General features: G+C 40.0%; 1 protein-coding gene across 8 annotated transcripts in view; it reads right to left on the minus strand.

Annotated features, from left to right (window-relative positions):
- Positions 1 to 27,687, minus strand: part of CACNA1A (calcium voltage-gated channel subunit alpha1 A) — a 446,503-nt gene that overhangs the window by 161,805 nt on the left and 257,011 nt on the right. For all 8 annotated transcript variants that reach the window (XM_089532659.1, XM_089532648.1, XM_089532678.1 and 5 more), the window contains 6 exons: positions 24,369 to 24,481; positions 13,412 to 13,524; positions 9,501 to 9,632; positions 3,809 to 3,881; positions 1,695 to 1,812; positions 535 to 602 (listed from right to left, as the gene is read on the minus strand). In XM_089532659.1, coding sequence (XP_089388785.1) covers positions 535 to 602; positions 1,695 to 1,812; positions 3,809 to 3,881; positions 9,501 to 9,632; positions 13,412 to 13,524; positions 24,369 to 24,481 — 617 coding nt within the window. The remainder of the gene's footprint in view (positions 1 to 534; positions 603 to 1,694; positions 1,813 to 3,808; positions 3,882 to 9,500; positions 9,633 to 13,411; positions 13,525 to 24,368; positions 24,482 to 27,687) is intronic.

Here is a 27,687-nt window from a genome sequence, read left to right on the forward strand (position 1 = left end):
CCACATGCAGTCCCCAAGGATGTTTTTGTCCACACTCACCACACTGCCCTTTTCTGCTAGGGCACGTTGTCTTTCCTGGAAACCAATTATTCACTTTTAAAAATAAGTTTCACCCCCTCTGAACTCTTTAATGTTTTGTTAAGATTTTTGTAAATTCATAAGTCAATTTCCAACCAATTTTTATGATTTCTCATGTTTTTTTGGCATGGACAAATCCATGAAGCTCTGAGAGAGTTTGGGGAGCAGAAAATTATCTCCTAGATTCACCAAAGCTGACCACATCTAGAAAACACATCTACAGTACAAGGAGCAGGTATACAGTAAATGAAACTTACCATTGAATAGAATTATAACCTACATCTTGCTAACATAATCTAACATGACAGTGCCACCCACTCACCTGGGAATGCATTCATTTATGATCTTGTTAAATTAAACAGTAAACACTATTTTCTCTACCCACTGAATAATCACATTTAATAAGCAAACATCCCACAGCCCACTACATCGCACTGCTGAAGAAACATTTCCCACCTTGGTGAGCTCCTGTGCATTGGCCAGATTATCCACAGCGATAGCCAAGAATACATTGAGCAAAGTGTCTGAGTTTTGAGTGTCAAGGCAAAACCATAAGTAGCTCTGGTTGCAACTTAATTTCATTGTCAGAAGATGGTGGACTTCTCCAACCCCATCTCCACAAAACTCTTTCCTCCCAAGAGTGAAGATAACATAATTTGCCAGTCTTATTTGAGAAAGACTACATGTAATCATCCAAATATGATGTCTACTTCAATTTGTTGCTGTTAATTGCTGTCAAGTTGACTTAAACTTATGGTAACTCTATAAATGAAAGACCTCTAAGTCACCCTATCTTCAACAGCCCTGCTCAGCTCTTGCAGACTCAGGACTGTAGATTTTTTTTTACTGAGTCTGTCAAACTGCAATGTAGTCTTCCTTTTGTTGTACTGTCTTCTATGCTACCATACTTTATTGTCTTTCTAGTGAGTCCTGTCTTCTCACGATATGTCCAAAGCATGACAGTCTTAGTTTAATCTACTTGGCTTATTTGTGTTTTTATTGTGCATAGTATCTACCAGTGGATAAATCTTAAAAACTCTATTAAAAAGGATTGACTGTCATTTCAAGACGTCTCTTTCTGTTTAAAAACCTAAAGATGCATTCCCTCACTGGCTGAACTGAGGTGAGACTTGGCCTAACTATGCAGTATATTAGCAATCAAGTTGAAATAACCTTCAAGGAATCCTGGCTCCTAGGTATCTCCTGTTGTAGTAAGAACCGGTTACTCACCTGTAAATGTGGCTTTTTGAGTGACCTCTGTGAACTCACACAATATGGCAAATTCTTGTGTCTGCAGAGTATGTTCAGAACCTTCCTCTTACTGTTTGTTGTTGTTTCTTATTGTGTGCCTTTAAGTCATTTCCAATTTATGGTGATCCTAAGGCAACCCTATCATAGGGTTTTCTTGGCAAGGATTCTTCAGAGGAGGTTTGCCATTGTCTTCCCCTGAGGCTGAGAGAGTGTGAATTGCCCAAGGTCACCCAGTGGGTTTCATGGCCAAGCAGGATTTGAACCCTGGTCTCCAAAGTCATAATCCAACACTCTTACTATATATGCCTTCAACAATTTCTCCCAGTTTCCCTCAGTTTTTTAATGTCCAAGCACAGAAAGGATACAGTTACCAAACAAGGTCAGTACAATGAAATAGATTGAGAACATCATTCCTTTATCGACACCGCCCAGAGATTGGATACCATCATACATTACTTCGTTCCAGTCTTCACCAGTCAAGATCTGAAAGACTCAGCATATTACTTGGAACTCCAAACAAGAAACCTGGTAGATTGCTCAACTTCTATAATGTTATTAAGGGGAGAGGATTTGATACTGAATCAAACTATAGATACCATGGTGTCCTTATTCAACTGGATCAAAATTCAAATGTAAGACATTGCATTAGTTATTCAATGAAATCTGCCACTATATTACAGGTTCTTTCCAATGGCATAGAAGTAGATTTCTGTACACTGGGATGACTCCCGCCTTCTTTCATCCTGAACCACCTGTGCACTTCCAAAAATCTGCTCTGAGTTCCACAGGAGAGGCTGTTCTCTCAGTCCTCCACCATCACTGGTACTCTTGATAGGGACACAAGGTAGGTCTCCTTGGTGGCTCCTTCCTTTGAAGTTCAGAATGATCCACTCCTTGCTGCCCTTACATCAGCAGGCAATATATTTTTATTCAGACTTTTAAAAATAGAATGTTTTAAAAACTGGAGTGAGTGTCCTTTTTCTTTGTATTGAATTGTTTTTAATTGCCTTCATTTCTTAAATGGAAATTTTATCTTTTGAAGTGTAGGTTTAAATTGTTTTAATATTCTGAATGGTTTGATTCAATTTTAATATTAACTTTTGTTATGTTTTTTGCTGTATCATTTTTTTTTAAATTATAAACTGCTATGAGTCTCAATTTTGGGAGAAAGGCAGAATATAATAATAATAACCACTCAAGAACAAATGTAGGTATATGGGAATGTGTTGAAGAGGGAGAAGGCGAATCTGTTCCACCAGCACTTTCCATGCTGTTGGTGGATAGACCCTAAGGTAAGGAAGTCGATCACTTGGCACTGCATTCCATGTTATCACAGTGCTTACAGCTCCTTATCATTGTTTGTCCCATGATAGCAACTTTTATTCTTTATGGACTGTATTAATCTACCATACCTCTAGAATGGCTTTTAAAAGGTGCTTAATATAACTAAGCAAAGGCATCAGGTTATGAGACACAAAATAAAAGGACTGCAGCAAGGAGGACATGCTTACATATTCTTCCTTTACAGTGAAGAGGGAGAAATACTTTATAAAAGACTGAAATGCATAAAGAATGGATTCTATTTTTTTTTAAAAAGTTCTTTATATGATATACCTGTATACTATTCTGAATAATTATTGAATAATTATTCAGTATTGTTAATTAACTACCCTATATACGATGTACAAATCAATCCCATGTATAAGTTGAGGGAAGGTTTTAGGACCAAAATCATGGATTGTGATATCACCCCTGGATAAGTCAAGGATAGAACTTAGGGAAGGAGAAGTAGTAACAAGTAGCAAGTTCATTTCTATACCACTTATCAGTGCACTTAAGCACTCCCTATGCAGTTTACAATGTGTAAGCTAATTCCCTCCAACAAACTGGGCACTTATTTTAGTGACCTCAGAAGGATGCAAGCCTGAGTTGAGCCTGAGCCCCTGGCTGGTGCTGAACTCACAACCTTGTGGTTTGTGTGTGAGTGGTTGCAGTAAACATTTAACCACCATGCCACCAGGGCTCAGGTTTTAACATCAGATTGAGAAGGAAGGAAGTGGAGGAAAATGGGGCTGTCTGGTGGTCAGAGAGATCTGGAGGAGGAGGAGGAAGATGGAGAGAGAAGATTTTAGTACTGGATTGGGATGAGGAGGGAAATGGGGTGTTTGGTGGTCAGGGGAAATCCAGAGAAGGATGAGAAGAAAAAGTTTTAACATTGGAATGAGAAGTAGAGGGAAATGGAATGTCAGGAGAAATCCAAAGAGGAGGAAGAGGAGAAAAATGTTTTTAACATCAGATTGGTGTCAGCTAGGCACTAAAGAGGTAGACATGTACTATCTGAGCTTCTTGGACATACTAACATGTAATTCTAACTCACATGATTATCATACAAGAGATTCATCACACACACACAAACACACACACACACACACACACACACACACACACGAAATGGTCTCCTTTCCATTGCCCTTCTTACCTGAAATACTGTCATTATTGCTGCTGGGAAAGTGTCAAAATTGGTTGGAGGGGTTCCTTCGTCAAAATTAAACCTGGGTAGGGGAAACACCAATCCGACAAGAACAGAAATGTTAGTCACAGATCCAAAACTATTTCAACTTTTCATCCTTCCATTCCAGGATAAACCCATTACAGCTGGCCCTTGGTATCCAGAGATTCTTTATCTATGGATTCAAGAATCCACGGATTGAAAATATTAAAAAATATATAGAATTCCAAAAAGCAAGCCTATATTTTGTCATTTTATATAAGGGGCATCATTTTACTATGCCACTGTATATAATGGGACTTGAGCATCCATGGAGTTTGGTATCCACAGGATGTCCTGGAACCAAACCTTACTGGATACCAAGGGCTCATTGTTTATCTTCTGCTATAGGTTTCAGGAATCTGCAGGTGGTCATGTGGGTGTGTGGTGTATATGGGCACCAACCTTAAGCAGAACCGGGTGGTACCCTCAGTCAGCTGTTGTGGAGTGTCATGAAATAGCAAAAATTACATTTGTACTACTAGGGGAGGGGAAAGATACCTGTGGGGTTTTCTCCCGCAGCTGCTAAAATAATTTGATCTGCCTTGGATGCTGTGCACTTTGAGTGTTGGGAAGGCACCATTTCCTGCTACATCTCAGGCAGCATAATGTCTTGAGTTGACCGTGTGTCTGTGTATTTGAGTGTGGTGGCAGAGAGATTCTGGCAGAAACATGGTCTTGTCTCAAACACTCCATGCATGGTTACTTTGGGAAGTGGGCACAAAATCTGGTATCATGTGTGCGCGCGTTTGTGTCTTGCTGCATTCCTCCAAACAGGAGCACCCATTAACTATAGCTCTGACAATTTCCAAGGCATGGCATGACAACATTGAAGAGTTAGACATCATGATCTTGTTTAATAGACCATGGTTTGTTAGATGAGAAACAAGGCTTAAACTATGACATCAGCTCCAAAGTAGGACATTTTAGAAAACAAAGGAAGGGGGTGGGTGGGAGATGGCACCAGGCTTCTCTCTGGTCTGCTGTACCATGCTATAAGAACAGGTTGCTTACTTCCAACTGTGGTTCTTTGCATGGTCTTCTGTGCCCTCACACAAATGGTTTTGTGCCTGCGTAGTCCATGCTATGGAAAATTTCAGTTGAGTAGCTTGTCAGGAACGCCCCACCCCATCCACCTACTGCACATACCCCTGCCCGCCAAGTTACCATCTTCTCAGCTTTGAAGTCTGCCAAGCACAGGGACCTAAAAAGAGGAAAGGTAGGACAGGTTTGTGTGAGGGCACAGAAGGCCACTCGAAGAAGCACAGTTGCAGTTAAGTAACTTGTTCTTCTTCATCATGATCTCTGTGCCTCACACAAATGAGTGACTGTAAAGCTTACCAAATGATGGAAGGACAGATCACTGAAGAATAAAAGACAGGACAGCACAGCCAAAACTAGCATTTGCCCTTGCCCTACAGTCCAATTGATAATGTTGGATGAATGTAGATGGTTGCAACCAAGTTGCAGCCTTGCAGAGATCTACTAAGAACATGCCTTGAAGCAGGGCAGTAGAGGAAGCCATTGACCTAGTAGAATGAACCTTCAAACAGGTTGTCTTTTATGGTGACTTCCATAAGAAATGAAGAGTTTGTTGGACTGAGGGAATGCAGCTGAAAGCTGAACATAAAAAAGCCAGTGCACAATGGACATCTAGACAGTATAAAGACCTCGCCAAAGGAGATTGCAATTGAGGGCAGAATGTAGGGAGTACGTTATCTTGATTGACATGACACTGGGAGACCACCTTCAGTAAGAATGAGATATCTGGGTGCAGCACCACCTTGTCACAATGAAATATAAGAAAGAGTTCATCAGAGTGGAAGGCAGGGAGTTCTGACATCCTTCTAACCGAAGAAGGTCACTTTCATGGTAAGAAGATGTTCATATGACCAGGCCAATGGTTTGAAGGGTCATCGAGTCAATTGGAAAAGTACCAGTGACAACAACCAGGGAAGTGCAGGAGGCATCAGCGGAGGATAGATAATTCTTTAAGAAATTTCTTCACCATAGGATTAGCAAATAAAATTCACCATGTAGGTGATGGTGGTTGGTACACAACTACTACAGCTAAATAGACTTCAGGGGAGGAAATGTGAGCCCTCATTTCCTAACATGGAGGAGAAAATGTAGCAACATTGACCCAGACAGAAGTGAGTTTGGATCTCAAAGCAGCAAAGGAACAAACTTCCTCCACTTATTTGTCATAAGAACATTTAGTCAAATCCTTCCTTGCAGCTGAAAGTGAGGAGTTCTGGGGCTCTATGGTTTGATCCTCCAAGCTGTCATCTGCAGATTCCTGAGGTCTGGATTGAATATCTTCCCATAGAGTGAGAGAGGAGATTGTGATGAGGAGGTATGGTCATGAACTGTGACCAAGATAGGTATAAAAGCAGCACAAACCACAGTTGTCTCAGCCAGAATGGAGTGATGAGAATAGCATCTCTATGGTCACCTGTCATCTTCGCTACCACTTTTGATATCAGTGGAAATGGTAGGAAGGGATACATCAGCACTCCTGACCACTTCCAGAAGAAGGCGTCTCCTAGATAACTGTGACCTACCCCTGCCCTTGAGCAGAAGAGAGGACATTTCACATTCTCCAGCACTGCAAAGAGGTCTATGCAGGGAGGGCCCCACCTTGCAGTTATGAGAAGGAAGATCTCATCAGAAATACTATTTGGGTTGAAGTATCGGAGTTTGGCTCAGGGATTCTGCTAGAACTTTTTCTGCCCCTGCCAGATGAACTGCTACTGGGTGTATATTGTGCTCAGTACACAATCTCCAGAGACTCATGGCTAGTCCCCCCCACTTTCTGTTGATGTACCACACCATGGTTGTGTTGTCCGTTGTCACCAGAACAGTCCTGCTGCAAATGAGTCTGTGGAATGTCCTGAAGTGGGGCTAATTCATCTGAGGACCAGAGACCCTGAACCATCAAGCTTTCACAATGGGTGCCCCAGCCCATCAACAATGCATCCATGGTCACCATATGAGTTGGATCCAGCATCTGGAATGGCATGCCAGAGTGGAGATTCTGCCATCTTGTCCACCAGAGCAGAGAGGAGGACCCAGTGAGGAACTGTCATCAGCACAGATTGGCTGTCTCTAAGTGGATTGGATCTATAGAGAGACCAACACTGGAGTTCTCTGGAGTTCATGTGGGCCAGTTAAGTCACTATCGTAGTGGCAGCCACTAGACCTAGTAACTCCTGAACAATATGAGCAGAGCATTGATGAGCCAAGACTGAATTTACCTGAGCTCTTGAGGCTAGATGCTGGGATATCAAGAAGTAAGCTAGACCTGCCCGCAAGTTCAGGGAGGCTCCTATAAAGTCTATCAGCCTTGCCAGTTCCAGACCAGACTTCACTGTATTGATGTTCAGACCGAGATCATGGAGAATACACAGTGTAACACGAATGTCCCAAAATGGTCTGGTTTGGGACGAGGACACCAGCTGTCAATCATCCATGTAAGTATAAATCTGAACTCCTTTGGTTCTCAGTTAAGAAACAACTACTCCCATACACTTGGTAAAGACCCTCAGGGCTGTTGACAGCCCGAAAGGTAGTACCTTGTATTGATAAAGTTTATTGCCTATTCTGAACCAAAGGAATTTGCAATGTTGGGTACATGTTCCAATATGAAAATAGGCATCCTTGAGGTTATCATCCGGCCTCAGAGGGAGTCATCAGGCAGACCCAGCAACATCAGGGACTGCCTGAAGGAAGAGGCCCCTCCCTCCTCAACTGTCATCTCGGCCTCAGAGGGAGCGATCAGGCAGACCCAGCAACATCTTGGACTGTCTGAAGGAAGAGGCCCCTCCCTCCTCAACTGTCATCTCGGCCTCAGAGGGAGTCATCAGGCAGACCCAGCAACATCAGGGACTGCCTGAAGGAAGAGGCCCCTCCCTCCTCAACTGTCATCTCGGCCTCAGAGGGAGCGATCAGGCAGACCCAGCAACATCTTGGACTGTCTGAAGGAAGAGGCCCCTCCCTCCTCAACTGTCATCTCGGCCTCAGAGGGAGCCATCAGGCAGACCAGCAACATCTTGGACTGCCTGAAGGAAGAGGCCCCTCCCTCCTCAACTGTCATCTCGGCCTCAGAGGGAGCCATCAGGCAGACCCAGCAACATCAGGGACTGTCTGAAGGAAGAGGCCCCTCCCTCCTCAACTGTCATCTCGGCCTCAGAGGGAGCGATCAGGCAGACCCAGCAACATCTTGGACTGTCTGAAGGAAGAGGCCCCTCCCTCCTCAACTGTCATCTCGGCCTCAGAGGGAGTCATCAGGCAGACCCAGCAACATCTTGGACTGCCTGAAGGAAGAGGCCCCTCCCTCCTCAACTGTCATCTCGGCCTCAGAGGGAGCGATCAGGCAGACCCAGCAACATCTTGGACTGTCTGAAGGAAGAGGCCCCTCCCTCCTCAACTGTCATCTCGGCCTCAGAGGGAGTCATCAGGCAGACCCAGCAACATCAGGGACTGCCTGAAGGAAGAGGCCCCTCCCTCCTCAACTGTCATCTCGGCCTCAGAGGGAGTCATCAGGCAGACCCAGTAACATCAGGGACTGTCTGAAGGAAGAGGCCCCTCCCTCCTCAACTGTCATCTCGGCCTCAGAGGGAGTCATCAGGCAGACCCAGCAACATCAGGGACTGCCTGAAGGACGAGACTTCTCCCTCCTTTGTCACCTTGTATTTGTATTGCATTAAGATTTTTACTGTACACCGCTATGATCATTGCGGAATAGCGGTCTATAAATAAAACATATTATTATTATTATTATTATTATTATTATTATTATTATTGATGTGACTCCATCACCTATATGCAGAAAAAGGAAGATGGTGTGTAGAGTGACCATCTTGAAACTTATGGCTGATATTTTGGCAATTTGAAGGAATGCCTCGGGAGGGAGGAGGATTATGAAGAAAAATCTTGAGTGAGGGAAAGTCAATGCTGAGGATGGACAGCACCAGGAAGATCCAAAGGATCTTTTGGGATGAAAGGCCTATTTTCTTTGCTGTAAGATGTGTTTTGCAGAGGTATTCCAGGGATTCATCTGTCTTGGAATTATACAGGACATCACCTTCAAATGGAAGGTCTTCCACCCTGTGACAAGTTTCTTCTGTAAGATCAGTGGAATGGAGCCATGCATACCAGTTTGGTCAGCAAACAAAAACAAACTGAGGAGATGGTAGCTTGGCAGCAGAGAGCACGTGTGGTAGATGGATGGTGATGGCATGTTCTTGCCAAGCTACTCAGCTCTGGAATATTGCATGAGGATGGTCTGTGCAGGCACAAATCCATTTCTGTGAGGGCACACAAGACCATTAGAAGAAATACAGTTAGAGTAAGCAACCTGTTATTATAAATGGTATAGCAGACCAGGGAGAAGCCTGGTGCCATCTCCCAGTCCACCCTCTTTCCTTGTACTCTAGAATGTCCTACTTTGGTGCTGTAGTCATAGTTTAGGGCTTGTTCCAGGTGCAAACCCATTTTGTGAGGCATAGAAACCACAATGAAGAACATACCAAGCCCAATATATCTGAATACAGTGTAGATATGTGCACTAAGAGTATGGCAAGGAAAGTCACAATTCCCCATCCCTTTCCCCATTACTCACTGGCCCCCAAAGAGTTGCATTCCCAAAAGGGCAAAGACGACAATGAAGAGGAAGAGGAGAAAAAGGAGGCTGATGATGGACTTCATGGAGTTCAGCAGAGATACGACTAGGTTTCGTAGTGAAGCCCAGTACCTGCCAAGAGAATCCACATGTGAGCTATGCAGGGAAAGCCTGTCTTCTAGGGCCATACACCAGACAATGAGCATTGGAGAGGGCACATGACAGAAATAGAATGTCAGGTCTGGTGAAGGCTGTCAGGATGCAAGACTTTAATTTAGCTATTTTTTTCTATTACAAACAACACCTGTAATACACAATAATTATTGCCAAGTAACATTTTCTTGCATATTCTTGGCACCGTGGATGTGAGTGATAAAAGAACAGCTTTTTCATTTCCTTGGCAGTTGTGGTTTTTAAAAAAGTTGTTCTACTGATGTGTCATCCTGTCCTATTATACAAATTAGAAATAACTAATGATAATAATTGGTGTCATTAGGGAGTGTGGGGTGTGTGGACTACACTGGGGAAGAGTGTACACCTAGTGGAGCTGGCAAGGCAGCTGGGCAAGCAAGAAAGGGTGTCACATCCCTTTCTTGTTTGTCTAGCAGCTGTGTAAGACCCCAAAGGGCTGTCTGCAGCTGCAGCACCACCCCTACAGCAGATTTCTGAGCATCCACACTGGATCCCAAACAGTCATCAGAGGCCATAGTATCATGCCCCAAACAGCGGATGCTGGGGGGCAAACAAGCAAGACATTGGAGAAAGGTGGGCAGCAGGGCAGTCTGCCTCCCCCACCACTGGATGACACCAAGCACAGGTACTCCACTGATGATGATGTAGTGAATTTTAAAATCCAGGCCTTCCTCTGTTGCTCAGGGGAATTAATATGCTCCCCCTTTTCTATTATAGTCACATGACAATCCTGAGAGTTTAGGTCAGGTTGAAAGAGAAAGCTTGGCTCAGAGTCCCTGGGAGAACTTCATGGACTGGGATAAGGGAAAGACAGTTTTCCGTGACTGAAACTGGGATTCAAACCAGGTTCAAGTCCAGTGCTCTAACCATCCCTCCACTGAAGTGTTTTATCTCTCTGTTCTACTGCAAAGCATACAAATGCAACATTATGTGCCAAAACTTTTCAATTCAGTAAGAGTGCTGCCAAACCTAACCTATGAGGACATTTTGGCTTAATCCAATGTCTTGCTTAAGTCAAATGGTAAAGAAATAGATATATCTGCCACACAAAAACCCAACAACTATAAATTTACTCAGTATTTCCCTAAGATATAATATAGTTACCACAGGTACTATATTTAGTGGTATATGTGAGTTAACCATTCAAACTGATCATAGCTATGATTGATGAAGATTCCCCCCCCCCCCCCCAAATACAGTACACCTTACGTGGCTTACAGCATAAGCTGGAAGATGCACCTGAAAAAACCCTGATGCACGCTGGAAGAAGTAATGGGGTGCACATCCGTGGCACATGTCCCATGCTGTGCCGTAGACACTAGTCCCATTACTTCTAATCGGGCTAAAGCATACACGTTTTTTCCCTAATGCGGGGGGAAGGGAGTGGGGGTTCTGGAACCAATCCCCTGCGTAAGGGAAGGACCCACTGTACAATTAATGGGCTCCATAATTAATTAGTCTTATCAAACAAATTTAGAGACCCATAGAACATCACCAGTTTTATTGATAAAAATGTAACCCACAGTTTCAAAATGAGGAGATGGCTAACCCACAGTCCTAAAATGAGGAGATGGCTAACATTTATTCTCTTCCTTAAGCAAGTTGAGGGGAAGACTGTATTATAAATTTAGAATCAATTTGTAAAACATGCTGGATGAAAATCATCAAAGGTTCCAGATCTTTATTGCAGAGGCTGATGTGAAAAGTCCTTATCAGAAGTTGGCCATTACACTTTTTCAGAAATAATGGGAATAAAGCAAGGGAAGGCATTCAAACCTAACGTTTCAGTTTGTTGTATCTTGATTTTAATCTCGTAAAATATGTAATAAGGCACATTAGTTCTTGAACAGTTTCTTCCATTTTAGTTAGACAGATGACAGACAGATAGACCAATATCATTTACAGTTACTGTATGAATGTTAGTGTTACAATTAATAAATGGTACAATAAATGATGTACGATTAATAAATGGCACAACAGCAATAAAGCAAATAATATGTCAACAACAAATAATCTTGCATGTTCCTCCTCTGTTTTCAACATTTTTGAAATGTAACCTTTTGAAAGAGTTAAGCTTACAGTAAAGAAATTTGTTTACAAAAATCTAGTCGAGAAACTGAATGAAGAGAAGCACTGGATCACATATTTCTCTTTTATCCTATCAAATGCCTTTTCAACATCTAGAAGAATAAAAACTGAAGAAATTTTATGTTGTTTAACATATTTGGTCAAACCTTTCTGATATTAAGACTTCTAGAAAGTACAAACATTCTCAATAGTACTGCTGTTTATTGATCTTGGGGATAGTCTACTTCACTAGGGAGTGGTCTTCAGACGTTAAACAAATATACCCATTTGTCACTGGGATCTTTTATAAGCATCTCCAAATAATCACTGTTTCTAGGATACTGGCAGCCTGGATGGCTTGGAGTCTGGTGATAAATATAGGCCAATTTGTCATTTCAATTACTTTTTCTCCCCCATACATACCATTTTAATTCACAATTCATAAAATAGTCTTAGCTCTGTCTGCATTGTTTTAGGCCTCTTTGCTTTGGAAAAATCAGGAAACTTAACATAGGCTAGTACCATATCACTAAAACTAACATAAATGTAAGCATTTATTAGAATTATATACACATGATATACAATTTTAAAACTTAAAACCATGTAAAATTATAAGGCCCATATACACTGACAATTCACCTTTTAGTTAATTACATACCAGACCTTATTTGTAGAAAAAGGAAAGGCAGTTCTAGCCCCATGTCCTTTAGGGTTAATCAGTGCAATTATTGTTGCAAGAGGGACAAATAATAGCCAAATAAGCAAAACTGCTAATGGTATTTGCAATTCCTCTTACCATTTTATTGTCTGCAAGTCATATAACACACTATGGCAAGATATTATGGAATAGGTTACAGTTACAGCTGTGATCTCCTGCACTTTCATTTGTTGAAGTCTAATGTGGAAAAAGGGTTAGCCATTGAAGATGAAAGATTTGTGCAGAGTTACAGCATATTTAGAAGGAGATTACACTGCAGTTTTTACAAAATGATATAACTTCCATAGCCAAATTTCCCTGGGAAAAAGGCATATATGAATTTGTTATCTGACAAATTGAAGACTACATACAAAGGCAATGAGCTACTGATCTTTGCTTCTGTAGAATCTATATCCAGATAGCATCTTCAAAGCATTGTCATGTTTTCTGTCTTTTCTTAAATGAATGTGCACTCCAATATGCCAATGGTATTTAATGTGTGCTCCTGCTGACTGACATTCTTCCCAACCCTTTTTAGGTAGGATGAAATAAGTCTTCAAAAAGGGATCTTCTGGGCTTTTTTGTTTTGTTTTCTGCTTTCATCTTCTCCCTCCACCACATGCAACAAGAAATGACTCCTCTGGACATAGAAAAACTGGTAATATTTGTACAAAAGGTATATGCTGCAGATCACACTGTAAATGCCTGCAAAAAGATGTTCCACTAAACTTTCTTTTCCAAGTTATTTTTTAAAAATCAAGCTATGCTTATGAGGCAAATTCTGCAGGTTTCTATTCAACTGTGCGTAAATACTTAAGCATACATACTTCTATGGTATACCCCTGCACAGCCCTTACATGCCCACTTTAGATAACTTACATATAATATGTCACATTCAGGCACTAACTAATTGGTACATAGGCATTGTTGAGATGCTGACCTCAAGAACACTTACTTTGTGACTTTGAAAATGCGCAGTAACCTGAGAGCTCGTAAGACGCTGATCCCGAAGGAGGTGCCAGGCTTTACCACAGCCCAAATCACCTCAAAGATGCTCCCAATGATAACCTGCCAAAAAAGAAGGTAAGGCACCAAGGTAAATGCAGGTACTATTTAGGCTACACTCTGAACAAGACATTTGCCAACAGTCACAGACACAGGCATATGAGGAAGGATTGGAGCTTACAGATGAAGCATGTACTTAGCATGTAAATGGTGCTAGATGATGATGATGATGATGATGATGATGATGATGATGATGATGATAATATCTTTATTTCTATACCGCTTTTCCAATAAGATCAAAGCGGTTCACAGATTCAAGAGAAAAGTATACATCATCATATAACAATACAATTACAATCACAAATACATTCCATAAAACATCGTATAAAAACAATTTAAAATATCCCAATCGCAGGTTAAACATTTTGAGGTACACTTCAATTAGGGGATAACTTTCTCTATAAAGAGTCAGGAGGGTATGCTAGGCAGAAAAGATAGGTTTTCAACGCCTTCTTAAAAGCATCCAGAGAGGAACTGAGTCGAATCTCTTCAGGGAGTTTATTCCAATACATTGGAGCTATTGTTGTGAATGTACGTTGGTGAGTTACAGCCAATCTCACCCTGGAGTACTCAAGTAAGTACTTTCCTGTTGTTCTGAGAGTGCGGGGCGGATTATGTAAGGAGAGGCGTTCCCTCAAGTAACTCGGGCCCAAGCCATATAGGGCTTAATAGGTGATAACCAACACTTTGTATTGAGCCCAGAAGCTAATTGGCAGCCAGTGAAGAGATCTTAATACAGATGTTATATGGTCTGACCTTGGAGTTCCAGTGACCAATCTGGCTGCAGTGTTTTGAACTAGTTGAAGCTTCTGGACCTGATACAGAGGTAGCCCCATGTAGAGCGCATTACAGAAATCCAAGCGAGAAGTTACCAGTGCGTGTACTACTGTTTCTAGGTCCTTTCGGTCCAGACAGAGATGCAGTTGGCGTATCAGCCGAAGCTGGTACCAAGCACTCCTGGCCATCGCATCCACTTGGGATGATAACTGTAGGGATGAGTCCAGGAGTACTCCCAAACTACGAACTTTGCCCTTTAGGGGAAGTGTGACCCCATCCAGGACTGGATGGCAAATTTCCCTGTCTGGACTTGAGGTGCCTATCACGAGTACCTCTGTTTTCTCTGAATTCAATCTGAGTTTATGACTGCGGCTATACTGCAGAATTTATGCAGTTTGATACTGCTTTAACTGTCATGGGTCTATGGAATCCTGAGTTATGTAGTTTGTTGTGGTACCAGAGCTCTCTGACAGAGAAGACTAAATATCTCACAAAACTACAAGTCCCAGAATTCCATTGCATTTAATTTTTTTAATGAGAATGAAAAAGACAAAGGAAAAAAAAACTCCAAAATATGTATAGTAACAATTGACTGTAAAGATGCACGTTGTTTGCTTTTTAAGCCATTATAAACATTATCCCATACAAATATTTACAGTAACAATTGACTGTGAACTTATACGTTGTTTGCCTTTTAAACCATTATATACCATAAGCAATGCAGTTTCTGTAAACGATTCCTTATAATTATTCGAAGCTACCTTCCCCATTAGATAACCTCCTTTGTCTAGTATTTATCTTCTAGCGTCATTTCAACTCTTTTAACATCTTAGTCTAAATCATTAAATCTTTCTTAATTCCCCAATTCTCTTCCCAGTATTGTAGTACCAGGGACCAGTCTTCTATTAATTTGTCCTTGGATTTATTGTTAATCATGCAAGTCAGTCTATCCATTTCTTTTAATTCTTGTACTTTAAGTATCCATTCTTCAATCCTCTTTTGCATTAGCCTCCCAGCCTGAGGGCTGCCATCAGCACAGAACAATACACATGCAAATCACTCCTGCATTCCCAGGCAAGCATTTTCTGAAGATGCCAGCCACAGATGCTGACGAAACATCAGGAAGAAAATCTTCTAGAACATGGCCACATAGCCCCAAACCCCCACAAAAACTATTCTTCAATAGTTGGTGGGTTGTCTTTTTTCCAATTTTTAGCTATTACTATTCTTGCTGCTGTAATAAGATATAGGAGAAGTCTCCAATGTTTCCTTTCATCTTCTTTTTGCAGGGACGATGTTATATCCAGTAGATAGAGTTCTGGTTATATATTATATCGTATCTTTAAGATTCTTAAAGTATTTAAATGTACTTTCGGGCACAGTGCAAGGTATTGATTATAACCTTTAAAGCCCTACATGGCTTGGGCCCAATCTATTTGAGGGATTGCCTGCTCCCATATAATCCGCCCCGCACCCTCAGGTCCCATGGGAGGAATCTATTGCAGCCTTTAAAAACCAGACTAACTGCTACCTCCCAGAGGGCCTTCTGTGCAATTACTCCCAAACTATGGAATGGCCTGCCGGATGAGATCCGTCAAATTGCCAGCTTTGGCGGGTTACAAACCGCCATTAGGGACGTCCTGAGGACGTCCTAGTTTGGAAAAGGGGCGTCTCTTCTAGACGCCACTTGCCCTATCACGGACTCACTCCGTACAAAATGGTGGCGCCCTGTTCATATGGGCGCCGCCATTTTGACGTAACGGACGCTCTGCGTCCGCACGTGGCGCCCTGGAAGTGACGCCATGAGTGCGCCCTTTGGCACTCGCAGTGCCTCTTCCGGGGCCTGAGAAGGAGCGCGATTTCCGCGCTCCTTCTCTGCAGTGTCCGGGAGCCGCTCCGTTTAAAGGCTGCGGCTCCCCGATGCTGCAAGCAGCAGCGGAGGGAGAGCGCTGCAACCCAGCGGTTTGTAACCCGCCTTAGACAGCTTTAAAACAGCTGTCAAGACAGATCTCTTCTGGCAGGCCTTTCCAAAATAAAAAGTGCCCGGCAACAGAATGACTGCCCCTCACATCATGTATTAACCCACCACTCTGTCCTCGTCATACTGTATATATTTTCTTTTTTTAATTCTGTTTTAATAGATATTTTAATTGTAACATGTTTAATCCTGTTTTAAAGGGGAATTTGGGACATAACGTTGTAAATGTGGATTTTAATATGTTGTGAGCCACTTTGATTGTCTAGTTACAGAAAAGCAGGATACAAATAAAAGTTTTATTTTATTATTATTATATTATTATTATTTTATTTATTTATTTATTTACTTTTGCCCAGAATTTTTTTATTTTAGTGCAGGTCCACCACATGTGGTATAAAGAACCGGAATTTTGGTTACATCACCAACATTTATCCTCTGACAATTTATATATTTTCTTAAGTTTCCTTGGAGTAAGATACTTTCTGTTTGATATTTTCATATGGTTCTCTTTCAAGTCTTGCGATGTTGTAAAGGTATTAGTTTTTTCCATGCCTTCTGCCAGTCTTCATAAGGTATAGGATGACCTATATCTTATGCCCATCGCACCATATTCTCCTTTATAGTTTCTTTTTCTAAGTCTCTATTTATCAATATTTTATAGAGTTTGGATATTTTCTTCTTATCTTCCTTCCACCACATTTCATCTAAATCAATACCTTCTGTTTCTATTCCAGTATTCTTTTGATCTTCTTTAAATTTTGCTTTAATCTGCACGTAAATGAACCAATTAAGATATTTTCCTTCTCTAGCTAGTTCTTCTCTTTGTTTTAATACTTCTCCTTTATTATCGAATTTTAGTAGATCTTTATATGTTTGCCATTTTTGTTCTCCAGATAACCTATCAAAAGAAGCTTCTTGTGTTGAGGTCCAGATTGGTAATTTGTTATAAAATATTTTTTTGATCTTTATTCATGTCTTCAATAATGCTTTCCTTACAGGGTGTATATTTAAAAAAATATCTTCTTTCTGCATATCATATGATAAGTAGGTTTGCCAGCCATATTTAAGTCCGTATCTTTCCAGGTGTAATACTTCAATGTTGTCTAATTTTATCCATTCCTGGATCCATGAAAGACTTCAGGCCCATGTGTATAATTTTAAATCAGGCAAGGCATATCCCCCTCTCTCTTTTTTATCTTTCAAAACTTCCCACTTAATTCTTGGTCTTCCACCCTTCCAAATAAACTGTTTCATATCTTTTGTAAATTGTGTTATGATCTCTTCTTTCCATAAAATTGGGAGATTGGACAACAAAAATAATATTTTTGGAAGATAGGACATTTTTATGAGAGAAATTCTTCCTAAAATTGAGAGGTTTAGTTGATTCTAATTCATTAGATCTGTTTGCAGTTCCTTCATACTTTTTTTGTAGTTGTTCTCAAAAAGATCTAAGTTGTTATTAGTGAACTAAATGCCTAAATATTTAACTTTGTTTGTTAGTTTACAACCTGTTTTTGTAATAATCAATTCTTCCTCAGTTTTCCCCAGATTTTTTGTTACAATCCAAGTTTTATCTCTATTTTCAATCCTGCATAATTCCCAAATTCTTTGAGCTCTCTCATTAAATATTCCACTCCTGTAGAGGGGTCTTCTACAATTGTCACCATATCGTCTGCAAAAGCAAGTATTTTCTTTTCTTGTCCCTTTACCTTGTTACCCTTTATATTTTTATTATTCCTTATAGCATTTAATAATATTTCTGCAACCGTGATAAACAATAACAGGGACAAGGGGCAGCCTTGTCTCGTTCCTTTACTAATATAAAATTCCTTGGTCTTACTTCCATTAATTATTAATTGGGCAGTTTGGTGTTTGTAAATTTGTTTGATATTATTAATAAACATCTCTCTCATTTCCATTCTCTTTAAAATTTCCAACATGAATCTCCACCTGATATTGTTGAACGCCTTCTTGGTGTTGATGAACATTAGCACCAACTTTTTTTCTTTATTCACATTATAATAATGTAACACATTGATTAAAGCTCTTATATTATTCTTTAAGTGTCTTCCTGGTGGAAATCCATTTTGATGTGGTTTTATTATTTTATGTAGAATTCCTTTTAGTCTGATTGTTGCATATATCTTGTTTATAATTAGCTACTGACAAAGGATCTTTCCCTTCTTTAGGGATTAATACAATCATGGCTTTTTCCCAAGATTTTTTGATTTCACTTGCTCTCTTCAAAAATATACCCCTTAAAACAGCTTTACAAGTATCCCATGTTACTTTCATTGGTACATCTGGGGTGCAATTTTCCTCAAAAATATTTTATTTCCCTTCTTACTTTGTTTACAAAAGATTCATAATTCAGTAACTCATCTTTTAACGTCCAATCGAAGTTATCATAGTATCCTTTCTGGACATACAATTCTATCAGGTTGTGATCCGAGAAAGTCCTAGGATCAATTTCCATTTTTTAAACTTTTATCACTAAATCTCTAGGCACCAAAACCAAATCTAATCTGGAATATGACTGGTGTCTATTTGAAATAAAAGTAAAACTATTTTTATTACCATACAAATTTGGCCAGATAGCCATGAGATCTTGTTCTTCTATCATTTCTATACAACTCACTGGGAGTTTTCCTTGATTAGTTTTAATATTCTTGCTTGATTTTCTGTCTCTTTGTGGTTTAATTACACCAATAAAGTCTCCAGTCACAATTATTTTTTTTATTGTTATACCCCCCAATACATTGTTTAATGACTGATAAAAAGTCTTTTCTTTCTAAAGGTGCATATATGTTTACTACGACTATCCTCCCCCCCCCCCCCATATTGTAACTTCTACAATTACCACTCTTCCTATATCATCTGAGAACACACATTTGGACTCATGTTTATTGCTTACAAAAGTTGCAACACCTCTTTTTCCCCCCTTTATACTAGAATGAAATAAATTTCCCAATTGCAAATTCTTTAAGTATCTGGTATCTTTATCTTTTTTTGTCTCTTGCCAACAGATAATATCAAAACTGTTTTTCTCAATATAACAGTAAATTTGTTTTCTCTTTTTCTCTGAGTTTAGGCCCTTCACATTCCAAGAACCTACCTTTATAGCCGTTATGGATTAGTAGTTTCTTCCTTTTCCTCACTTCTTAAATTAGTATCTCCTTGGCCTTTATAATTCTTATTGTTGTCTACTTCTTCCTCTGATTTTAATTTCCTCATAAAATCTCTTGCCTTTTATATTGAACTTATTTATTTTTTAATAAGTTTTATTAAACAAATCCTTAAGTACAAACATCCACAATAACACATAATAAACATTACATAACATTACATACCAAGTACAACAAAAGACAGAAAACAGCAAAAAACAAAAACAAAAAACAAACAAAAAAAAAACTTACAGATATACTAAAATTCAGAAATATACTATTCGTTCACTTCTGAGATAACCTTAGATGACCTGATTACCTAATTTACCTATGTTACTTCAATGTATCATTAATACTTAAACCTCTGATGTTCAAATGATAGCTTAAGCCTTATCTATTGAATTTATAATGTATAGCATAATGCCTTCCGTCTTTTCCCATTTGTAATTTATATATATTTTTTGAAGTGCATTTGTCAAAAATTTATATTCCTTTCTCTTTTTTAATATTTGGGTTGGTATATCTTTATAAATCTCTATAATATTTCCTTCTATAATTATTTTTTCTTTATAGTTTTGCTGTAAAAATTCTTCCTTTACCCTCGTATTTATAAAGCAAACCATAATGTCTCTTGGTAAATTTCTTTCTTTTGCCAATTTCGAATTTATTCTGAACAATTTTTCAATCTGCAAATCTAAATACCGTATATACTTGACTATAAGTCGAGAAATTTATGCCTAAAAATTGCCCCAAAAAACTTGGGTAGACTTATAGAAGGGTCAACGCAGAAATAGTGATTAGAAAGGTCCTAGAGCAAGCAAGCCTAACACCCCAATCTCCATTGAATTCCTCCCTTTCCAGTCCATTTGCAAGTTTTTCCATCCTATCGGAAAAAATCCCCTTCGAAAAGCACTTGCCTGGTCCGTTTGCAAGGCTTCCCTTCCCTGGTCCCCTTTGCAAAGCTTCCCTTCCCTGGTCCCCTTTGCAAGGCTTCCCTTCTCTGGTCCGTTTGCAAGGCTTCCCTTCCCTGGTCCCCTTTGCAAGGCTTCCCTTCCCTGGTCCCCTTTGCAAGGCTTCCCTTCCCTGGTCCCTTTTGCAAGGCTTCCCTTCCCTGGTCCCCTTTGCATTTTATGGGGAAAACTCCCCATTGAAAAGCACTTGCCTGGTCCCTTTGCATCCTATGAGGTAACTCCCCATTGAAAAGCACTTGTCTAGTCCCTTTGCAAGCCTTTGCATCCTATGGGGAAAACTCCCAATTGAAAAGCACTTGCCTGGTCCCTTTGCATCCTATGAGGATAACTCCCCATTAAAATCACTTGCCTGGTCCCTTTGCAAGCCTTTGCATCCTATGGGGGAAAACTCCCCATTGAAAAGCACTTGCCTGGTCTGTTTGCAAGCCTTTGCTTCCTGTGGAAACAAATCTCTATTTAAATCCACTTGCTTCCTAGAGGTCCAGAGAAGGAGACGGAGGGACGGAAGTGGTATTTCCCCCTTTCCATCCTTCCTTATGGCCCCCTAAGTTTTACCCTCGACTTATCCACGGGTCATATCAAAATCCAGGATTTTGACCCTGAAACCTTCTCTCAACTTATACATGAGGTCAACTTATACACAAGTATATATGGTAGTCTTCTATTACTTCTATGAAAGTAGCTGTAGGTGGAATAATTTTCTCAAAAAGCTTTTCATTTAATGTTTCGGCAACTCCTCTTAATTTAACACACTTTTCCCTATATCTATTTTCTTGAAGTAGTATAGTCTGTTCGCTCTGTTTTAATTGCGTTTCTAGGAGCTGTATTTTGTTTTCTAAGTTATTAGTTTTAGAGGTTATTCCATCCATCTCATCTTTCACTTCTTCCATTTCATTTATTTTGACAATTTTCCCTGCTAGTACACTAATTTCCTTATGCATATCTTGCTGTATCTCAGTCCTATTCTCTTTAAGTTCCTCTCTTATCTCTTTCTTGAAGTTTTTCTTAAATTCTCTAAGTTCTTGGAGAATTTAATTTATATAGCGCTGTAGATTTGCACAGCGCTGTACATAAAAACAATAAATATAAAAGAGTAAACCTGCTACTGTGTGAGATCCAGCAACTTCCACCAGAAATCCACAACTGCAACTTGCTCCAAAAGAAGTGAAGTTTATTGGAAATACAGGCAGATGTGACCAGACAAACGTTTAAGCAGAATCTAACCAGCAAAATCCCAAGCACCTAGTTTAAAACGCACATATCCCCCCCACCTTTTTCCTGTGGGCACTACACCCCCACTAAGCATGAGAAACAAGCTGTCTGGCCTTGAAGGCCTCTGCAGATGTCTCCTGCTTATCGCAGCATTCCATTCCCAAGCAGCTAACTACCTACAAGCGATCCCAACCCCCTCCCAGACTCTAAACCCAGGCAGAACTAAACCTAAGGCAATTAACAAGGAAATTGAGCAGTGATTATAGAACTGTGAATATTGATTGGAAATTCTCTTTGGAGTTCTGACACACTGGTTGAATCTGTCGTATTGCTTTTAGAGCTGGCCATTGTCTCTGTTTGTGTCGTTGTCCTGTTTCTAGTGTTCATTTTTATGTATTTCCTTCTTGTCATTTAATTTTCCATATACATTCAATTATTAATGATAAAAATTACATAATCATTACCTTTGCCACTCTTCTTCATTTAATCAATTCAAATAAAAGTGTTGATGCTTTCTTATTTAAACTTATAGAGAAATTTTAGATTGAAGTCTCTTAATAGACTATAAAAAGAAAAAACAACAACGCTACCTTCTGTTTGTATTTAACTAATTAAAACCCGTTGGCAAGACTAGTGCCAAATTGGTTTACCTGAACCACTGCCTGGCTGGTCTTAGTGGTTTGCAAAACTGTCCCTACTGTTCCGCCACGATCTTTTGTGGAACCCGAGGGGATGAATCCGAACACACCTCATCCGAGCCCCAAGAGATTCACACCTCACTGGTGTGAATAACAACACCTTCTGCCCTTAGAAGCTAAGTGAAGCAGTGGAAGGAATGGTATGTGGGCCTAATGTCCCCACTATACCGGTTGCCTTGCCATTCCAGATTGCAGCACTAGCAACCCCTTGATTCGAAAGCCTAATGCTGTTGCAATAGCCGGGTAAAGAGCCACAAAGATTTTAGAAGGGCTCTGCTGCTCTGTTGCTCCTGGGGATGCCTCCGCTGCTCAGGGGAGATGGAAAGGGCCGGTGGCTTTATAGGCCACCTGCCACGTGCCTCCTGCACTGCATTGCTTCTCCTGGGGCCGGGTGGGGAGCCTCAAAGGTCTTTAAAGGGCTCCACTGCTCTGTTGCTCCTGTGGATTCCTCTGCTGCTCAGGGGAGATGGAAAGGGCCACCCTTCCTGCGTTGCGCTGCTTCTCCTGGGGCCGGGTGGGGAGCCTCAAAGGTCTTCAAAGGGCTCCGCTTCTCTGTTGCTCCTGGGGATGCCTCCACTGCTCCCCATAATTCCATAGCGTTGAACCATGGCAGTTCAAGCGATGTCAAACTGCATTAATTCTGCAGTGTAGATGCAGCTACAGACTGTGACATCTCCAGATGAAAGTATCAGATAGCACATAATGTGAAATAACTCTGCCTGAAACTAGGCAGAGAGGAAAGGCCAGCCTAAGTCAGATGGTCAAATAATCTGACCTGTTACAAGTAGCTTCCAGATCAACATTTGAAAAGAAGGGCAGAAATAAAGCTGTGACATTCTAAATGGTAGCATGTCCTGAAAGATCCCCAAACACCTGGTTATCCCAGTTCAACTCATAAACATGCTGCAAACGGAAACATTTCTGGAGCTACCATATAAGAATGCTCTAGATCTGACACAGGTAATTTTAGAATCAAGCCTAAATATTAATTGCATAAGCAAGGCACATCAAGTCATTTGTTTAATCCTTTTTGTTTTGGCTTGTTTCTTGATCATGTAATATATTGGATAGTTAAGTGTAAACTGTAATGATAGTGTAGAAACTCCAAATTAAAGAAGAGGAAGCTCCAGCTTGATTTGAAAGAGATAGCTGTGCTAGTCTGTTCACATAAAAAGATGTAAAGCAATCTAGCAGCACTTTGAAACCAGCTGGAAAAAATACATTTCTAGGACAAGCTTTCATGGACTACAGTATATTTCGTCAGATAAAATCTGGTCTTCTCTATCTGATATTGCGTCTAATGAAGTGGACTTTACCTGTATCTGAAAACTATAATCCATGAACACTTATGCTAAAAACATATTTTTCTCAGTTTCAAAGGTGCTCAGGCCTTTTTTCCAGCTTGTGAGTGAACATGTTCAGTGTCTTGTTGTTGTGTGCTTTCAGCTCATTTCAGACTTATGGTGAACCTAAGACAAACTTATGATAGGATTTTCTTTGTAATATTTGTTTAGAGGGTGTTTGCCTTTGAACTTCCTCTGAACCTGTGAGAGTGTGATTCACTCAAGGTCACCCAATGGGTTTCCATGGCTGAGTGGGGATTTGAATACTGGTTTCCAGAGTTGTAGTCCAACCAAAAAAACACTACATCACATTCAATTGGGTTCAATGTGTAGCTGCACCATAACTGCACAATACATAGTTAGCATACTGCTGCTACTTGAATCAAATATCTGAAGTTCAAATAGCAGGTAAATGGTTAGAACTACCCTAGAAGTGTCAGTAAATCCTTCATTGCCATGAAATGCCAGGATCTTATTTGTTTGACTCTCGGTAGCACAGTACATTTAGTCACCCCAGGCAAACAATGTGTCTGTTCAGAGAGTAAGGGATACTTTGTTACAACATGCAGAGCAAAGGTGCTCATTAAGAATTGACACATTTGCATGCTAGCAAGCCTCTGTTGTAGGGAGGCATTTGGAATATGAAGCTGAGAAATACTGGGGCAGGCAACAACAGGAGCCCTGTAGTACTGCAAAATACTTACAGCACAGTCGAAGCAGTTGAAGGATGAGTGAAAGTAAGGCCGCGTTCCGAGCCCATACATTTTTATAAACATTTCGGACATAAAGAGCCCTAAGAAAATGAATTCTGCATAGTCTGAAAGAACAGAGAGACAAAGAAATAGGGAGAAATGAATGTCAGAACCATATTTTTCCATTCAGCAATTTTCCATTGTTGCCTTTCCTTCCACAAAGCCACCCACACCTGATCTGCAAGAATTTCCAGCCTTACCAAAAAGAAAGAGCCTCTTAGAGCCAATGTACAAAACATCTTCTGGACTTCAGAAAGTGCTAACTTTTACCACAAACAAGTAAGGGTCCCTTGGTGAACAGATTGTTAATTTACATTTTTAAACTACTTGTAAGTGCTACTAGAAGGAAAACATTCCCATTAAAAAGATGGTGTTACCCCAGCTCATCACAGGCAAAGAATCAAGGAATCAACCAAGCAATCAAACAACCAAAGAAAAACAACCCACCACCAGCAATTCAACAGTAACATTCCTGGCAGAAAATGCAATAAAACAATCCAGAGGTTATGTATCTCCATGGGTTTCTCATGGAAGTTGGCAAACCTGCAAATGGGATGTATTCCATCAGACTCTAACTCAGGACTTACATGACTCTTCCATATCTGATGATAATGATGATGATAACAATAATAACAAAACTACAACAACAGTGGTGATGAAACAAGTAGAAAATTACTATGGGTTACTTCCACATTGATGACTTTTACTGTTGGTGCTTGTTGTTGTTGTTAACTACCATGCGTCAGCCCCAACTCATGAAGACACTGTGAATGAGACATCTCCAAGACCCTGTATTCTCCACGTCTCTGCATAGGTCCTACAGATTCAGGCCCATGACCTCCCTGAGTCTAGCCATCTGGTATGTGGTTTTCCTCTTTTTTTTGGTTACATTCCACCTTCCCTAATATTATTGTCTTTTTAAATGAGTCATGCCTTCCCATGATGTGGCCAAAGTATGACAGCCTTAGTTTTGTCATCTTAGCTTCTAGAAAGAGTATAGGCTTGATCTGGTCTTGCATCCATTTACTTGTCTTTTTTGCCATCCATGGTACCCTCAGCACTTCTCCCAACACCACATCTTGAATGAGTTTTTCTTTCTTGCTGGCTTTCTTCACTGTCCAGCTCTCACATCCGTACATGGTTACGGGGAATATAATGGACTGGGCGATTCTAACTTTAATGCTCAATTGTATATCTTTATACTTCAGGATCTTGTCTAGTTCTTTCATGGCCACCCTTCCCATTCCTAGTCTTTTTATTTCTTGACTTCAGTCTCCTTTTTGATCAATGTTTGATCCAAGGTATATTTAACTATTTCAATTTCCTCATTATCTAGTTTGAATTTATGTAGATCCTCCGTGGTCATTATTTCTATTTTCTTTATCTTCAGCAGTAAGCCTGCCTTTGCACTTTCTCCTTTGACCTTCCTTAGTAATTCTTCCAAGTCTGTGATGTTTTCTGCTAGTAGTATGGTGTAATCAGCATATCTTAGATTGTTGATGTTCCTTCCTCCTACCTTCACTCCTCTTTTCTGAGTCTAAACCTGCTCTTCATATGGTACTTGTTGTGTATATGTTGAACAAGTCGGGTGATAGAATATATCCTTGCCTGACCCTTTGCCAACTGGAACTATTCTGTTTCTTCATATTCTCTTCCAACAGTAGCCTCTTGTCCTAAGTCCAGATTTCTCATCAGGACTATCAAATGTAGTGTGACTCCCATGTCTTTGAAAACATTCCATAGCTTTTTGTGATCTATGCAATCAAAGGCTTTGCTATATTTTATAAAGCACATGCTGATTTTCTTTTGGAATTCTATGGTGCACTCCATTAACCATTGTATGTTTGCAATATGGTCTCTAGTGCCTCTTCCTTCCCTAAATCCCACTTGTACCTCTGGAAATTCTCTCTCCATGTATGATTGGAGTCTATGCTGCAGAATTTTAAGCACAATTTTGGTTGCATGGGAAATTAATTTTATGGTCCTATAATTGCTGCAGTCTTTTGGGACCTTTTTTGTGGATGGGGATGTATATTGATGGTTTCCAGTCTGTTAGCCACATTTTCCATATTTGTTGGCATATTTTAGTTATCACTAGAGTTGTTTCTGTCTGTGTGGATTGTAATAATTCAATTGGAATATCATCCATTCCTGGTGATTTATTCTTCCCAATTTCTCCTATTGCAGTTTCCACCTTACTCTCTAGAATTGGAGTTCATCTTTGTATAGTTTTTTATTCCATGCGACATATTTTTTTCATCTCTTTTATAGCTCTTCTTCTTTAATGCTGCTAATGCTGCATACGTTCAACTGGATGCAAAATTAAAACAGATGTTCCACACAACACTCTACAACACTGTATGTTATTTAGCAATTCTCTTTCCAATTATCAATACACTTCTATCATCCTTCAATACAACGTGGTCCCTTGCAACCCTAATTCAATACTTCCTTGTGGCATCTTCTTCCTCTTTTTATTTTTTCCTATTAAAAGTGGCAAGAGGATTAGTGATGAACTCCTCCTTAATTAGGTAACCTCTAATTTTTTTCCCCATTCAAAACAAATCCTTTCTTTATAGCAACATTTGCCAGACCAAAAGAAAAAGAAAAGAAAGGAATCCAGCAGTTAGACCACTATTACATTGGCCCTGCAGGGAAAAGAGGCTGACGAATTAATGGCTAATTCATTACTAATCCTCCAGCTACTCATAATGGGAAGAAATAAAAGGGGCATAAGATGTCAGGAGGAAGCATTTAACTAAAGGCACCATAATTCACTAAAGGCAATGGATTTCTGTTTTGCAAAAAAAATATACATAAAATAAATTGCCAGAAACTTTAAATGTAAAAGCACTGGAAGAAAACACAGAAAGCATGCAAAAGCAAACTGTTTATATTGTCATCTAGATTCTAGATTTAAAATGAGTCAATTAAAAGGAGACAATTTCATAGAAAACTAATACAGGGAGGAACAAGTTCTGTTGCCATTCCCATTTTAAAAAATAGGAAAAAAAAATAACTAACATGCCCCTATATCAATAACAGGGTGTGGGAAGCCATTTTGCAATGTCCTTCATAAGGCTGTTTTAGCTGCAGGGCAGGCCTTTTTTTAACAATTGTCTCTTTGACACTACACAATTGTAGCCCATTTATACAGTTTTTACTACTAGGGCTGCATCCTATGGAATTCTGGGATTTATAGTTTGTTGAGACACTTGAGTTTTCTGGCAGAAAGTTTTAAATATCTCATGAAACCACAAATGAACAGATT

This window comes from Sceloporus occidentalis, unplaced genomic scaffold (assembly GCF_023333645.1).
Source record: "Sceloporus occidentalis isolate IW3139 unplaced genomic scaffold, rSceOcc1.0.p SCAF_1, whole genome shotgun sequence".
NCBI classification, from domain to species: domain Eukaryota; kingdom Metazoa; phylum Chordata; class Lepidosauria; order Squamata; family Phrynosomatidae; genus Sceloporus; species Sceloporus occidentalis.